The sequence below is a fragment of the Aspergillus bombycis genome (assembly GCF_001792695.1).
Source record: "Aspergillus bombycis strain NRRL26010 chromosome Unknown contig00012, whole genome shotgun sequence".
Lineage (NCBI taxonomy): Eukaryota > Fungi > Ascomycota > Eurotiomycetes > Eurotiales > Aspergillaceae > Aspergillus > Aspergillus bombycis.
The window spans coordinates 165,449-177,665 of NW_019170014.1; the positions used below are offsets into that span (position 1 = coordinate 165,449).

Below are 12,217 nucleotides of genomic sequence, written 5' to 3' on the forward strand. Positions count from 1 at the left end.
CCTCTTCATGCTTTTTGCAATGCATATGCTACATGAACTATTTAGTCGCAACCTCATGTTCCGCCGAATCCACGATGTAACCCTCCTATTGATCACCACTAAAAACTACTCTATTCATCTTTTCGCACGAAGGTTGACATAGCCAGGAGTATGATCCAGCAGAGCTAGAATCTACAGTAGACCTTAGTTGGTAAGATAAAATTTCATACGCTAGCGCAATAATCGCGCACCATTCTTCCTTCGAATTTGCACCGGAAATGACAATTACGGTTGGCCCTCGAGGATGAGGGCCGATGCGCCATTTGTGCGTCAAGATAATCCACTAGTACTAGTAGTGAGCCCGAGGACGATCGTTGGTTACTTGAATGGTCCCTAATTGGCTGTCGTCGTTGTACATGATGGTCTCATGTTCTTTCCTACACACGAGACCTGTTAAAGCTGGTTGGTTTGGGGCGGATTTATGGAATATACGCGCACACATTATCTTGACACGAGCATATATTGGTTAGCAGAAATGAGAATATGTATTTATTAGATATATATTATCCGCTGGCCGCCCACCATGTGTCCGGCCGTTTATGGCGGTCTCCCCTTTCGAGGCTTCATTCGGTGGGCCACCGAATGTTGGCTTAGATAGACTGAGGAACCCCGTCAATTTCGCCACTGTGAACAGCTTTGCCCTTTCCCTTGATGGCTGCGAGCACGGCATTGTATGAAAGCGAGGGTTCGGCGATGACGGACACGGTTTGCTGGCCAAGGCTGATATCGAGGGACTTGAGCCCTGTTGAGATATTCACCCAGTTAGTATGGATGGCACGGGCAATGTAGACACAGGCCTATGTACGCCATGGAAAACGGGACCCTGGGATTCTATTGGTAGTCACGTACCGCTGAGTGGTCCAAGAGCTTCCTGGATAGCATTAGAACAGCCGGGACATCCCATCTTGACGTTGAACTTGTAATGATGATTGGACATTGTTATGACTTTTGTTTGGGGGCTTGTGGAAAGAGTTGAGAAAAATTAGTCGCAGGCAACGGTATGTTTAAACGCAGAAATTGGGCAAACAGTATGTGGTGGGAGCCTGATTTGGCTAATGGAGAGAAGAACTCTCTCTCTATTTGTAGGCCGAGCGATGACTCTATCCGGTGAGGCATTTGTGCCCAGAGCCCAAGCCGTTGGCTTCCCTTCGTCTTTCCGAATACCCGTAGAGTCTTTTCAAATCCGAGTGTATGGCCCTGCCGTTCTGGATGTGCGTCGTTCTGTGCGCCATTTTCGCGTTAGTTGTTCCTCAACTGGAGGGTAGACACCTTACAAATAGCTCAATATAATTATTCTTCATCTAGGTACATCAACCCCCAGCAGCCTATATGAAGCATGCAAAGAAGTTGTCGAATTCTGATTTTAACAGCGGGTTCTATTTAGTGACCTCCAGCATTACTAGATCGATCATTGTTAAAATATTATCTTTCTGGCGCTTACAGATGGATACTCTACACGAGTAGCAAAACAGGTCCAACTAGCTGTCCACCATCTGGTTCCAAAACAGAAATTTCCATATCACAGACCAGAAAACGATGCATAAATACAAAGCCTTCAGCAATATGAGCAAGTAGAAACTTGAGATTGTCCATTCTGCTTCATGTAATCGGTATATCACACAGACACTAGAATCTGCCCCCGGAAATCTCCGGGCTCGGGGCGGGTTCGGGACGTGGTTAGCGGGTTTCCCGTACCACTCCAATTCTATTAATATCTGTGTCTAATAGGAGAACTCTACTACGTAGATTTATGTATAGCTTTTTAAGATAGAAGTATGTATATTATACTATTATTGAAATACTGATTTAGTTTGTAAAAAGTCTGTTATTTAAAAATCTCGAAAGTGCAGATGGAACAGCTTCACTCGCGTCTTGTCTTCAGGAGCTACATCATCTCTCCGATGCGGACTTGCTTGACAAGTTCATTTTTCACATCTCCATGGCCCGTGCCTTCAACTTTTCTAATTGTCAGTTCTCTGTCGGAGTGTGGTGTACAGGTTTGGCGAGTTGTGTCTTGTTGCTGTTTCCCTGTTGATCTAGCTCGCCTCTGATATCACATTTCGCATCGCTTTTGTTTTCCCCACTAGACCATTGTGTCGATCAAAGTTTCGAATTAATCTGCTTGCCCCGCAATTGCGATCTATCTTGCCGCTACTAAATCTGTTCCGAGGTCAATAATCAAATATAAATGTAGGCTGACTGGGCTGTACGGTTGTTCTCAGGTTGCCGCCGTGCCCGCCTTCGTCCCTGTAAGGCACGCGGTGATCTTAGGCTATCAAGTGTGCTACTTAGGAGGTTCTAAGGCCCGCGAGAGGTACCACGCGGGTAATGTGGGTCTTTGATGAATAGCGTTGTACTGAGTATCATTTAACCCCTAGATTAGGTGCTTTACAGCCCCCACAATTCACTCCGGCCTGAGAAAGTAGATTCAAACACAGGTCTACATCTACAATCCAAAGCCAAACACCCTGGACGATACTATTTGTATTTATTCCTAGTGCCTTGGGGACCGCAGCCTAGGGCTCTCTTGACTATTGATTACAATACAGATAGTTGATAGATATACATCTAGGGCGCTTGACGTTATTGCCGATCTATCTCGATACTGCCGTGGAATATAGTACCACACGGTCCGTAGTGGAATACTACTCCCCAGTAGGTTGTGTCGATCTTTGATCTTTAGGTTTCTTTTTTCTCCTTCCATAGACTCGTTTTCTCATTGTGGGATTTGCTTACATGCGCTTATCCATGAGTTAATGGACCAGTGGGTGATTTACGTGGCAATGCTTGGATCGGCATTTGTCGCATGGTAAGGAAATGCAAAAGGAAGGGATAACAAGGGATAATACCAAGGGCAGAAAGTGGGGCCCATCATCGGCACTCCTTAAGGGGCCCCGGACTTGTATGGCCCTATATATAAACTACACCATCGAAGTCACTGTGGGCGACTTTGCCTCCTCCTGAGCTTTCAGCATACCCCCCAGGTTGCCGTCAAGATGCCTACAACTCACGAAGCTCAAGTCAAACTTGAGCCGGCGTCATTGAAGAATCCACAATTTGCATCAGGACTCTTGGTGGATCAGAAAGGGGATAACCTTGAAGTAATATCAACTGAGGTCGTGGGAGAAGGCGACAGCTACTGCATACGAAGTCATAGCGAGAAGACATTCATTGTATCAGTCACCAGCCTGGTAATGATTTTGTGTATGATAGCCACAAACGCTATTCTCCCGATAATGCCCGTCCTAGCAAGTAAATATCATTTGTCTCCGACGCTAATCAGCCTGACCATCACTGTATTCATGCTCATACAGGGGATTTCACCAGCCTTGATGTCTGCGCTTTCTGACCTGCAAGGACGACGGCTGGCATGGGTTCTTGCATTGGTCTTATATACCGCCTCCAATATTGGACTCGCACTCCAGGACAGTTACACTGCGCTGATGATCCTTCGGTGTCTTCAGAGCATCGGAAGTAGCTGCGCAATCCCCTTTGGTTTTGCTGTTGTTGTCGATATTTCGTCACCAGCAGAAAGGGGGCGATACCTAGGTCCAATGCAGGGTTGTGTCATGTCCGCTTTCGCCTTTGGCCCCGTTATCGGTGGCCTTTTAGCGGCGCGTTTCGGTTGGAGAAGCATATTTTGGTTTCTTGCTACAGGCACTGGATGTTTTCTTCTCGTGTATGTTCTTGTGGTGCCTGAAACTGCTCGAAAGGTGGTTGGAGATGGTTCAATTGACCCGGGAGCATGGTGGAGGAAGCCGTTGGTCGATGTTTTCCCAGACCGCAGGCGTATTTCCCCAGGCCAACACCGTCATGAGAAAAACCAACAGAAAACGAATATTTCACAGATCTTCAGGGCATTCACGATTTTGAAGGAAAAGGACGCCCTCATCCTCATCGTGTACACCAGTCTGGTCTATTCCGGCATTTCGGCATTATGGGCGACTACAGGGAATCATTTTGACAAATTGTACGGCTTGAGTACCCTACAGGTCGGGCTCGCCTTTCTGTAAGCCACCTTGACTGTCCTGAGAACTCCAGCTTGTCTGACCATCTTCCTCTAGTCCTTATGGGATCGCCGGGGGCATCGGTTCGATAGTGAGCGGAAAGCTAATAGATGTTAATTACCGGCGCATTTCCCGACTGCGAGCCAAAAATGAAGAAAATCCCACAGCGGAAGCAAAGGAGACTCAAGGCGCAGAGTTCCCGTTTGAGGTTGCAAGGCTTCAAGTAGCGGCCCCGTTCATGCTACTTGTCGCTGCTGCCTACATTGCATACGGTTGGGTCTTGCAGAACCAGCTGCCACTTGTTGTCCCACTTGTCTTCCAGGCCCTTATTGGGGTGTGTGCGAATGCCTTGCTCGGCATCATATATATTCTTCTGGTTGATCTCTTTCCCGAACAATCTGCTGCAACATCTGGGGCAGCGGACTTAGTGAGGTGCTGGCTAGGTGCCCTCTCGGCAGCAGTTATTGACAAGATGTTGTCCGCTTTAGGTTGGGGTTGGTCTTTTACCTGTATCGGACTAACGATGGTCGTTTCACTTCCCTTGGTTAGTATTGTATACTTATATGGATCCCGTTGGAGAGAAAGCAGAAACAGAAATCCACAGTGTAAATAGATAATATCAATCTGACATAGCCGGGCCACCGCGTTCTTCACGCCAAACGTGAACTTCTTCAGGTACTTCGTAAACCATTGATGGCGAGCCAATTCTCCAAGATCACTTGAGATATGCCTAATGGCAAGTCTGCCCAGTGTTTGACCGGCAAACAATATTTGGAATATCTTTTGCCATTTTGTTGTTGATATACCAAGCATTTCATGGGAGCAGTTTGTGATGCCAAAAAAACTATTGCCTAGATTGATGCAAAGATATTGATTTGATTACTATGAGCCAATGCGCAAGGGAGCTTACATGCGCAAGTTGTGACAAACCAAAGCAAAAGCCGAAGAATCATAGCTGCATTTTGAGCAATCTTCTCCCTGATTACAGAGGGATATTCCAAAAGACTACCAACGTCAAGGCACAAGCTAAACAATTTGGTTAAAATGTAAACCAAAAAAAAAAAAAAAATTAAACACAACTCGAGCCTGTGTAAGTGCAAAGATATCAAGCGCCACCCAGGGCTGAGATAGCCTCAATATCCTTTGAGTAGCTCCCTACCACCAAGCGGCGTTGCACGGTGCCCTTGGCTGTAGTTTGGAATGGCCTATCAGTGGAGGCGATCAAAACACGGTCCTTCGAAATCTGCGCCTCGTGTGGAAGATCCTCATTGATCGTCTGAATCAAAGGCAAGATACCATCTATAACATCTCTAGGCATGTGTAGCTCCCCCCGCACTGGTTCTATGATGACCACCACACGAAGAGCAGGATCGGTTGTGACCACAGCCTTGGAGACAAGATGGTGTCCTTCCAAAGTAGTTTCAATCGGACGAGAATAGAGAAGCACCCGGTTTTGGAGCTTAGACATGTCATCACAACGGCCGACATGCTTCCACAGAGCCGGGTTTCCGGGATGTTGGGTGAATAAATCGCCGGTGCAGAATTCTTGGCGATCAGGCAAAACAAGAAAAGCACAATGTGTGAATCGCCCGGGAGGCCGCGGGATTACTAGCTGAGAGCATTCGTCACCATAGTGCCTCATTTCCACTGGATGATGTGGGTTCCATTCGAAGTATTCCCAGTCTTCACGTTTCAAAGGTTGTAGCGTACAGATGTACCCGGTTTCAGTGAGCCCGAGACAGGTCTGCAAGCGTGTCACTTGGCTGATTCTGTCTCCCACACTGGTCGGTAAAGCCACCCCAGCAAAACTAACGATATCGAGGCTTGCTATGGCTTCAAGGCCCTCCGCCGACGCACTGAGAGATGACAATGTGTCTGGCAAGAAAAGACCAGTCTTTGCCTTTGTCTCGCTCACAACCTGCTTCAGAAGTGAGGCCGTCAATGGCACATCAGGACCTATAACAAAATGTGTCCCGTGGAAAAGAGCAGCGGCCCAGGTAATTATACCACTCGCATGGAACAGGCTGGTTTTCAGGAAGAGTGGATGCTCCGGCTTCTGAAGCCAAGGGGCAGTGGAGACCCTTCCTGGAGGGAGTGGAAGATGTTTGAAGTAGTCCAGGGCATAGAAATATCCATGAGGCAGGGGGATCTCTTTTGGCAAGCCTAACAGTTGAAGAAGGGAGATTAGTTACTACATTGTGAAGCTTCACAGGGGCTCTTACCCGTGGTCCCAGAACTATATAGAATGAGGGCAGGATCTCGTGCTGGGGCAGAACTATCTTCACGGCAGTAGGAAGATGGTGTAGTCGAAGCAACGCTACTACTACCGAACCACTTCCAGAGCTCCTGCACTTCCCATATTTGAAGGTTTTCGTGGCATTTTTGAACCTCCTGCACCTTTTCACGAAATTTGGAAGTAAACAACAATTTGGAGCAGGCCCCGGTTTGTAATAGTGTGTTCGTGGTCGATTGTGGTATTGTCGGTCCTAAGAGCATTGCCTTCGAGTTGCCTTATCAATTACATGTGTGCCAAAAGACCATTCTTAGCAGTACCTACAGAGTGACCTAGCTTTAGGCATGCCAGGACGCATATAGCATAGCGGATATCGTTGGCACCAATGTAAACCAATCTTGTAGGCGTGGTCTTTGGGGCAATGCTTGTTTCCACCCATGATGCGAAAGCGTCAACCGCACGCGCCAGCTCTCCAACAGTGATATGGCGCCATCCGCAGTCCACTGAGTCAAGCGATAATGTGTGTATGCAAAAGAGACGATTCGGCCTCTCCTTGGCTTCTTGATCTAAGACTTGTGCCAGGAGACGCGGCTCGAATGTTGAGGAATCCATTGAGGTCGATGAGGGCAACAGTCCTCAAAATTTATTGCTTCGTTGTCTGGATTGCTTGTATTCGTGAAATGCAGGAGAAAGCGTAATATATATATCAATAGAATTCACAGCTATTGAGCGACCCATCTCCACACCCCTTGCGTCGCCGCGTCACTGGGACAAACCATCGTAGCAAGTCAACATCGCCGCTCATCTTTTATTTTATTTTATTTTTTATTTTACATGATGGCAGATCTCGCATGGGCCTTATAGGAACAAAATTGGAACAGAGAAGTGACCTATACTAAAGTATAAGCTTGAAGGCTTCTGGGAGATAATTTTAGGGCTAGATTGTAAAATTCTACATAACAGTCCCACACCACGCCATGTGAGATCTGAGATTGCGCTAAGCCACAAGGCATGCAGGGGTAGCTGCCGAGCGATGATCAATGGCGGTCTCAGCTGAGCCAAGCCAATCCCTCTTTGTGGGTCTTTGACGCTGCGCGTCCCTACTTCGGTCCTTGGGACATTCCAGTCCCCACGGCGATTGACAGGATTCGAGGGACGCAGTTCTCACAAACCACTAGCTCAAGCTTTTGAGGATCGAGCTATTCAAGGATGATGCAAGGCAACAGGGGAGACCTGGATCCGCAACATCACGCCTATTTAACTGGCATAGGGCTACGATGACGGCCAAGGGATTATTGAGTTTATTCGTCGACTCCAAAAGCATCCATGGATCGTCGGCCCATTTGATAACGAAGACGATGACCCAGTTGAGGAACCTAAGCCCCGTGAGCTTTGTGCTGAGCGAATTCTGCGGTGGAATCGTGAGCGTGTAAAAGCTACTGATGGCCAATGAAGTCGTAGATCCGCATAGCACAATCCGGCGAGTGAGCGTTGCAGCTACAAGGCCGACACGGGCCGCGTGCTAGCAGAGTCTGTCGAGATTTAATTATTTTACAATTCTTGGAGGCTTGTTCAAAGACAATAGGATGGATAGGATGTACTGTACTGGGAAGCCACAATGCCCTGAAGCCGCGTCTGAGTGGCGCCGTCCTCCCTATATCAATCCAGGTACAAAGTTCACATACATGGAAAGGGCCACCCTAGATACTGTCTCCATGATGTGAATTCTGCCCGTGATGCTTGACTGGGCAGTGCGTCGTGCCTAGTAACTCTTGGACGTAATCTATCGGGCGTTTGTCCATAGAGTACTAATAGACAGAAGCCGGCTGTCGTATAGTACATCATTGACCATGGCCCATGTTGCGCGATATGCAGCGGCGATGATTGTCTCGGCAGCTTTGAGACCTTCACTGTTCTAACAATCTACTGGCCGCCCCGAACACCCTACCTCTCTAAATCGTCGGCGCGTTTCTCATACCTTTCCCACTTCTGCTTCTCATCTGGGCGCAAAGGTCCTGGGAAAAAAGTCTTCAGCATACTCCTGCCCACGCGAGGATATGCGTCCTCGACCGCGAACAGCGTCGGCATGACTTTGATTTCTCCGAAAACCACCACCGGCCTCAATGGAATGCCAAAACTCTTCGGTGACCTCCTGACCCCCGCGGCAATTATGTTCTGGATGATCCCAAGACCGCCAACTGCGAGCAAAAACCAGGCATTGTGGCGTAGACCAGCGGCCGTGATTAGGAGCAAGATCCACAGTGTAGCAAGAACAATCAAGAACAGCCTGGTAGACAACGAGGCAGAAACATCAGCCGTGACCGGACCTGTTGCTAGATCTTCCAAGTCCAGACCTACATCATCCCCAATGATGACGATCGCATGCTGACTGCCGTTGCCTCTCGTGAGAATCGCTGTTTTGTCCGTTTTCCGGCGACAGGCCCATTTCTCTCGCTTCCACTGCGGGAGAGCGCCAACAGCAAAGGCGAGCGCTATCCCACTGCCTGTCACCAGCAGGATGCCCCAGTCCCCGTATATACCACACGGAATCGCTGCGATCCCTAGCTGGACAATGCTCGTGGCAAGCCCAAGGTAGTAGACCCAATCGCGGCCAGGATACCCTGGTTTCGCATTCCCGGCCTTGTATACCGACACGCAAAGACCCGCCTGTGTTGGTTTCTTAACCCGCGCTCCTGATCCTGGTTCCTCCGCCTCGGCTTTCGCTTTATCCAATTCCCAACGCTTCTCGATCATCAGCCTTAAGCGCGTATGGATCGGGCCGTCCTTGTTGCGATCGTCCATCCAACTGTCATAGTCCCGCATGATCCGGCCAATAACCCAGCTTGAATTATCCCGGACGTACCCCGTTCGTCCGTTGATGACTTTACACGCACAGTCGGGCAGGGGCATTAGTTTGTTCTCGCCGATAGCGGAGACGACGGCTGTAACGGCGTAGGCGACCCAGCCTAGATGGGATACGGCGTGGTCAGTGGGCAAGCGCAATAGCTAGGCATAGAGGGCTTCTTTTGAGGGGCCACACCGAACGAAAATGCTACAGGAGTCACGCATGAACCTGCGAGCTGGGCGAGCGCCCGGCCCACGACGTCGCCGCCGAGAATGAGGAGAACGGAGAATACATCGCTGGGGTTTGTCCACTGGTCGGAGAATGCGACGGATGGGGTGCTCGCGTTGAAGTTTCGGGGAACGATATGCAGGCTTGTTGGTGGCATATTTGTTAGGCGTGGATTCGCTCCATCTATGCTTGCATCAAGAAGGTCATGGAATGCAAGTCGCATGAGTCTGTTGGGAGACAGATGGACATGAGCCCAGCACTGGGATAGTGGTGTCATGCTCTGGCTTTGACTGTTTTCGACAAGCGCCTGATCTAGACTTTTCATTTTGGATATTACCATTTCATTGGATAGACCAGAGACAGAATCTTTGGACCTCGGGTCTAGTTTACTGGTCATGATACTGATCTTCGCCGGAGTCATCCTTTTGAAGCGTTACCACGGATCCAGTTCCCATCCTTCCATGGACGCCTCGTCACACCACTGATCGAACCGATCTACTTCGCACTGCTACACTAGGGCCCTCAGTATATGAATGACGATATCGTCAGACTTTCACAACCTCTACTTTCCACTTCCCACATAATATACGTTACTTTTCATATATTGCTATGCTCCAGTACATGCTTGGTTTGGCAGCGACTGCTCTCGCAGTCAAAATTGCTTTAATGTTCAGGGCTAAACCGGCTGCCCCGGAGCAGCCAGAAGCGGGTGAGTATATTATAACTGTTGATCGTGATGAGGTGCCCCGACTATGTAATATCATCCACGCGAGGGATCTCTGTGAATTCGAGACAATGCCCCGGTACCAAGATATAGATCCAAGAATCTTTGAATGGAAGGAACCGCCAGCCTGCATACTGTTTATCTCTCATCGATGGGAAACTCCAACGCATCCAGATGCAGATGGCGAGCAACTGAAAGCTATCATATTTCTGATGCAAGCGATTGTAAAACTCGCTTCGGTTTACGAGCTGCCCCTGGACCAAAGAACAGCGGTTGTTAAGACATTAAAGGTTCACGGATACCTTCAAGCTGCGAACATTGTCAGTAGAGTTGCAGATAACATCGGCGGAGTGGACGGAACAGTCTTGGACAAGATTGGTGTCTGGCTAGACTACATGTGTCTGCCACAGAAAAGCCCCTCGGGGGTTGATGATCGAACACCTGCCAACAAGTTACTCTTTAAAGAAGGACTCCGGCAGCTTCCCTCGCTGATCGCCTCCTGCGACTTCATTCTCAGCATTAGAGACCAGGGAGACGATTATATCCAACGAGCATGGTGTATATCCGAGCTCTGCTTCATGGACTGGAAGTACCACAAGAAGAGCATCGTCCTGAGACAAGACCTGCTCAGCCAACCCATCGACGACCAAATCCTCAACTCCGAGAGTTTCGAGTCAAGTTATCTGCCGAGCTACCGGAAGATGATCGAAGCATGGGACAGCAAACCCAGCTTCACTTGGAATCCCAATATGTCCTTCTGCTATGCCGAAATCGGACTCGCGGAATGGGACCGTGTCAGCCATTTCCGCGACTCAGTTGGACAACGTTCAACGCCTGCCCCGAGTGCCTGGCCAACTCCCTTCTTGACGACCCCCCTTGTGCCACTGATCTGGCCGCGCCACGAGGACTTTCTGATGCAAATCCGATTCCATCTTGTTCAAGCCCCTCCACGGAACGTGGATCTGATGATCGTGATCACTATGCAGGAGTGCGAGCTGTCTTGCCTCAACATCCAAGACTACGCCCGCTGTGGCCTCCACATTTTCCGCGCCCGCATGGCCGGGCATCCAGGCTGGAGGAACTTCGCCAATGACTGCCTCCATCGATTGGCCGATGGGAAGCCCCTCGTCCTTGCCGACGTTCCTGTCCTGCACGTGGAGGGTGCAATCGACCTTGGCTCTCCGTTGACGTATCAATGGGAAACTGATGAAGGCGTTCTAGATCTCCATGCCCAAGCGACGGAGATATGGAAGAACTACTTTCAGATCCATCATGACCGATGTCAGCTCTCAAGGCAAACAGGGGTGCTGCTTAATGCCATGATTTCTCATCTTGTCGCCGTGTCTAGCGAGTCGAATCTGCCATTACCCCCGAGGGTCTGGTGTCTCACAGCCCTGATTGGGGACGCCATGAATGAGGCGAACATAGCTTCCCAGCAAGAGGAGGAGGAGGCGGTGGGTAGCTTGCCTTCCGTCGCGCGGACCTCATTGGGTCTGGCCCTCCTGTACGCTAAATGCCAAGTGATATACGATGTCGAGCAACCTGGGTCCTTCCGTCTGTCAACCTTATTCCTCACTGCACTTGACCGGTTGAACAGAGACCCTGATCTAAATATCTCGAGGATGAAGGACTTCGAATGCGAGTGGTTGGACGAGTAAACGGGACATTGTTATTAGCCTAGCTAGTATTGTGCACACTCCATGTCCCGTATTGGAGTTTGACGATGTTATCAACATATGTATAGTGATCGGGTCTGGTTTTAGGACTCGACAGATGAGGAATGTCGAGTCGGATTCTGCTAGCTTTTACCTTGCCAGTATAGTATAATTGAAGCCGCTTTATATCAAGCATTTTCATTTACACAAACGATACGGATGTGCCACAAGTTCGCCCACAAACATATACGTAAGATCCATCTGAACGGTGGTCGATCGTCTATTCCTGTCACGCCACACAAAACCTCCCTCTGAGCCTCACTGGGTCAACCAGAGACCACAAAACCTTTTCTCTAGAACTACGATCCACCCTGACTTATGCGACGTTTTCAGCCATCCAGTTCACTACATACGTTCGTCAATCCTTCGGGCTAGTATCTGTAGATATATTTCCCGCCATTGAAATGGACCACCTCCCCAAACCCG

General features: G+C 49.1%; 4 protein-coding genes across 4 annotated transcripts; 2 read left to right on the forward strand and 2 right to left on the reverse strand.

Annotated features, from left to right (window-relative positions):
• Nucleotides 1-629: 629 nt before the first annotated feature.
• ABOM_003133 (heavy-metal-associated domain-containing protein) lies at nucleotides 630-976 on the reverse strand (the record flags this gene model as incomplete). Its single annotated transcript, XM_022530263.1, has 2 exons — nucleotides 630-781; nucleotides 889-976. 2 exons carry the CDS (start codon nucleotides 974-976, stop codon nucleotides 630-632), a joined length of 240 nt encoding a protein of 79 aa, XP_022392692.1.
• A 2,059-nt stretch (nucleotides 977-3,035) lies between these two features.
• On the forward strand, nucleotides 3,036-4,567 carry ABOM_003134 (uncharacterized protein; the record flags this gene model as incomplete). Its single annotated transcript, XM_022530264.1, has 3 exons — nucleotides 3,036-4,048; nucleotides 4,104-4,473; nucleotides 4,535-4,567. The coding sequence occupies 3 exons, from the start codon at nucleotides 3,036-3,038 to the stop codon at nucleotides 4,565-4,567; spliced, it is 1,416 nt and encodes a 471-aa protein (XP_022392690.1).
• Nucleotides 4,568-8,223: 3,656 nt separating this feature from the next.
• Nucleotides 8,224-9,509, reverse strand: ABOM_003135 (uncharacterized protein; the record flags this gene model as incomplete). The annotated part of the gene is made up of 2 exons (XM_022530265.1): nucleotides 8,224-9,245; nucleotides 9,320-9,509. 2 exons carry the CDS (start codon nucleotides 9,507-9,509, stop codon nucleotides 8,224-8,226), a joined length of 1,212 nt encoding a protein of 403 aa, XP_022392607.1.
• A 452-nt stretch (nucleotides 9,510-9,961) lies between these two features.
• Nucleotides 9,962-11,734, forward strand: ABOM_003136 (uncharacterized protein; the record flags this gene model as incomplete). Its single annotated transcript, XM_022530266.1, has 1 exon — nucleotides 9,962-11,734. The coding sequence occupies one exon, from the start codon at nucleotides 9,962-9,964 to the stop codon at nucleotides 11,732-11,734; it is 1,773 nt and encodes a 590-aa protein (XP_022392688.1).
• Between the last annotated feature and the right edge of the window lie 483 nt (nucleotides 11,735-12,217).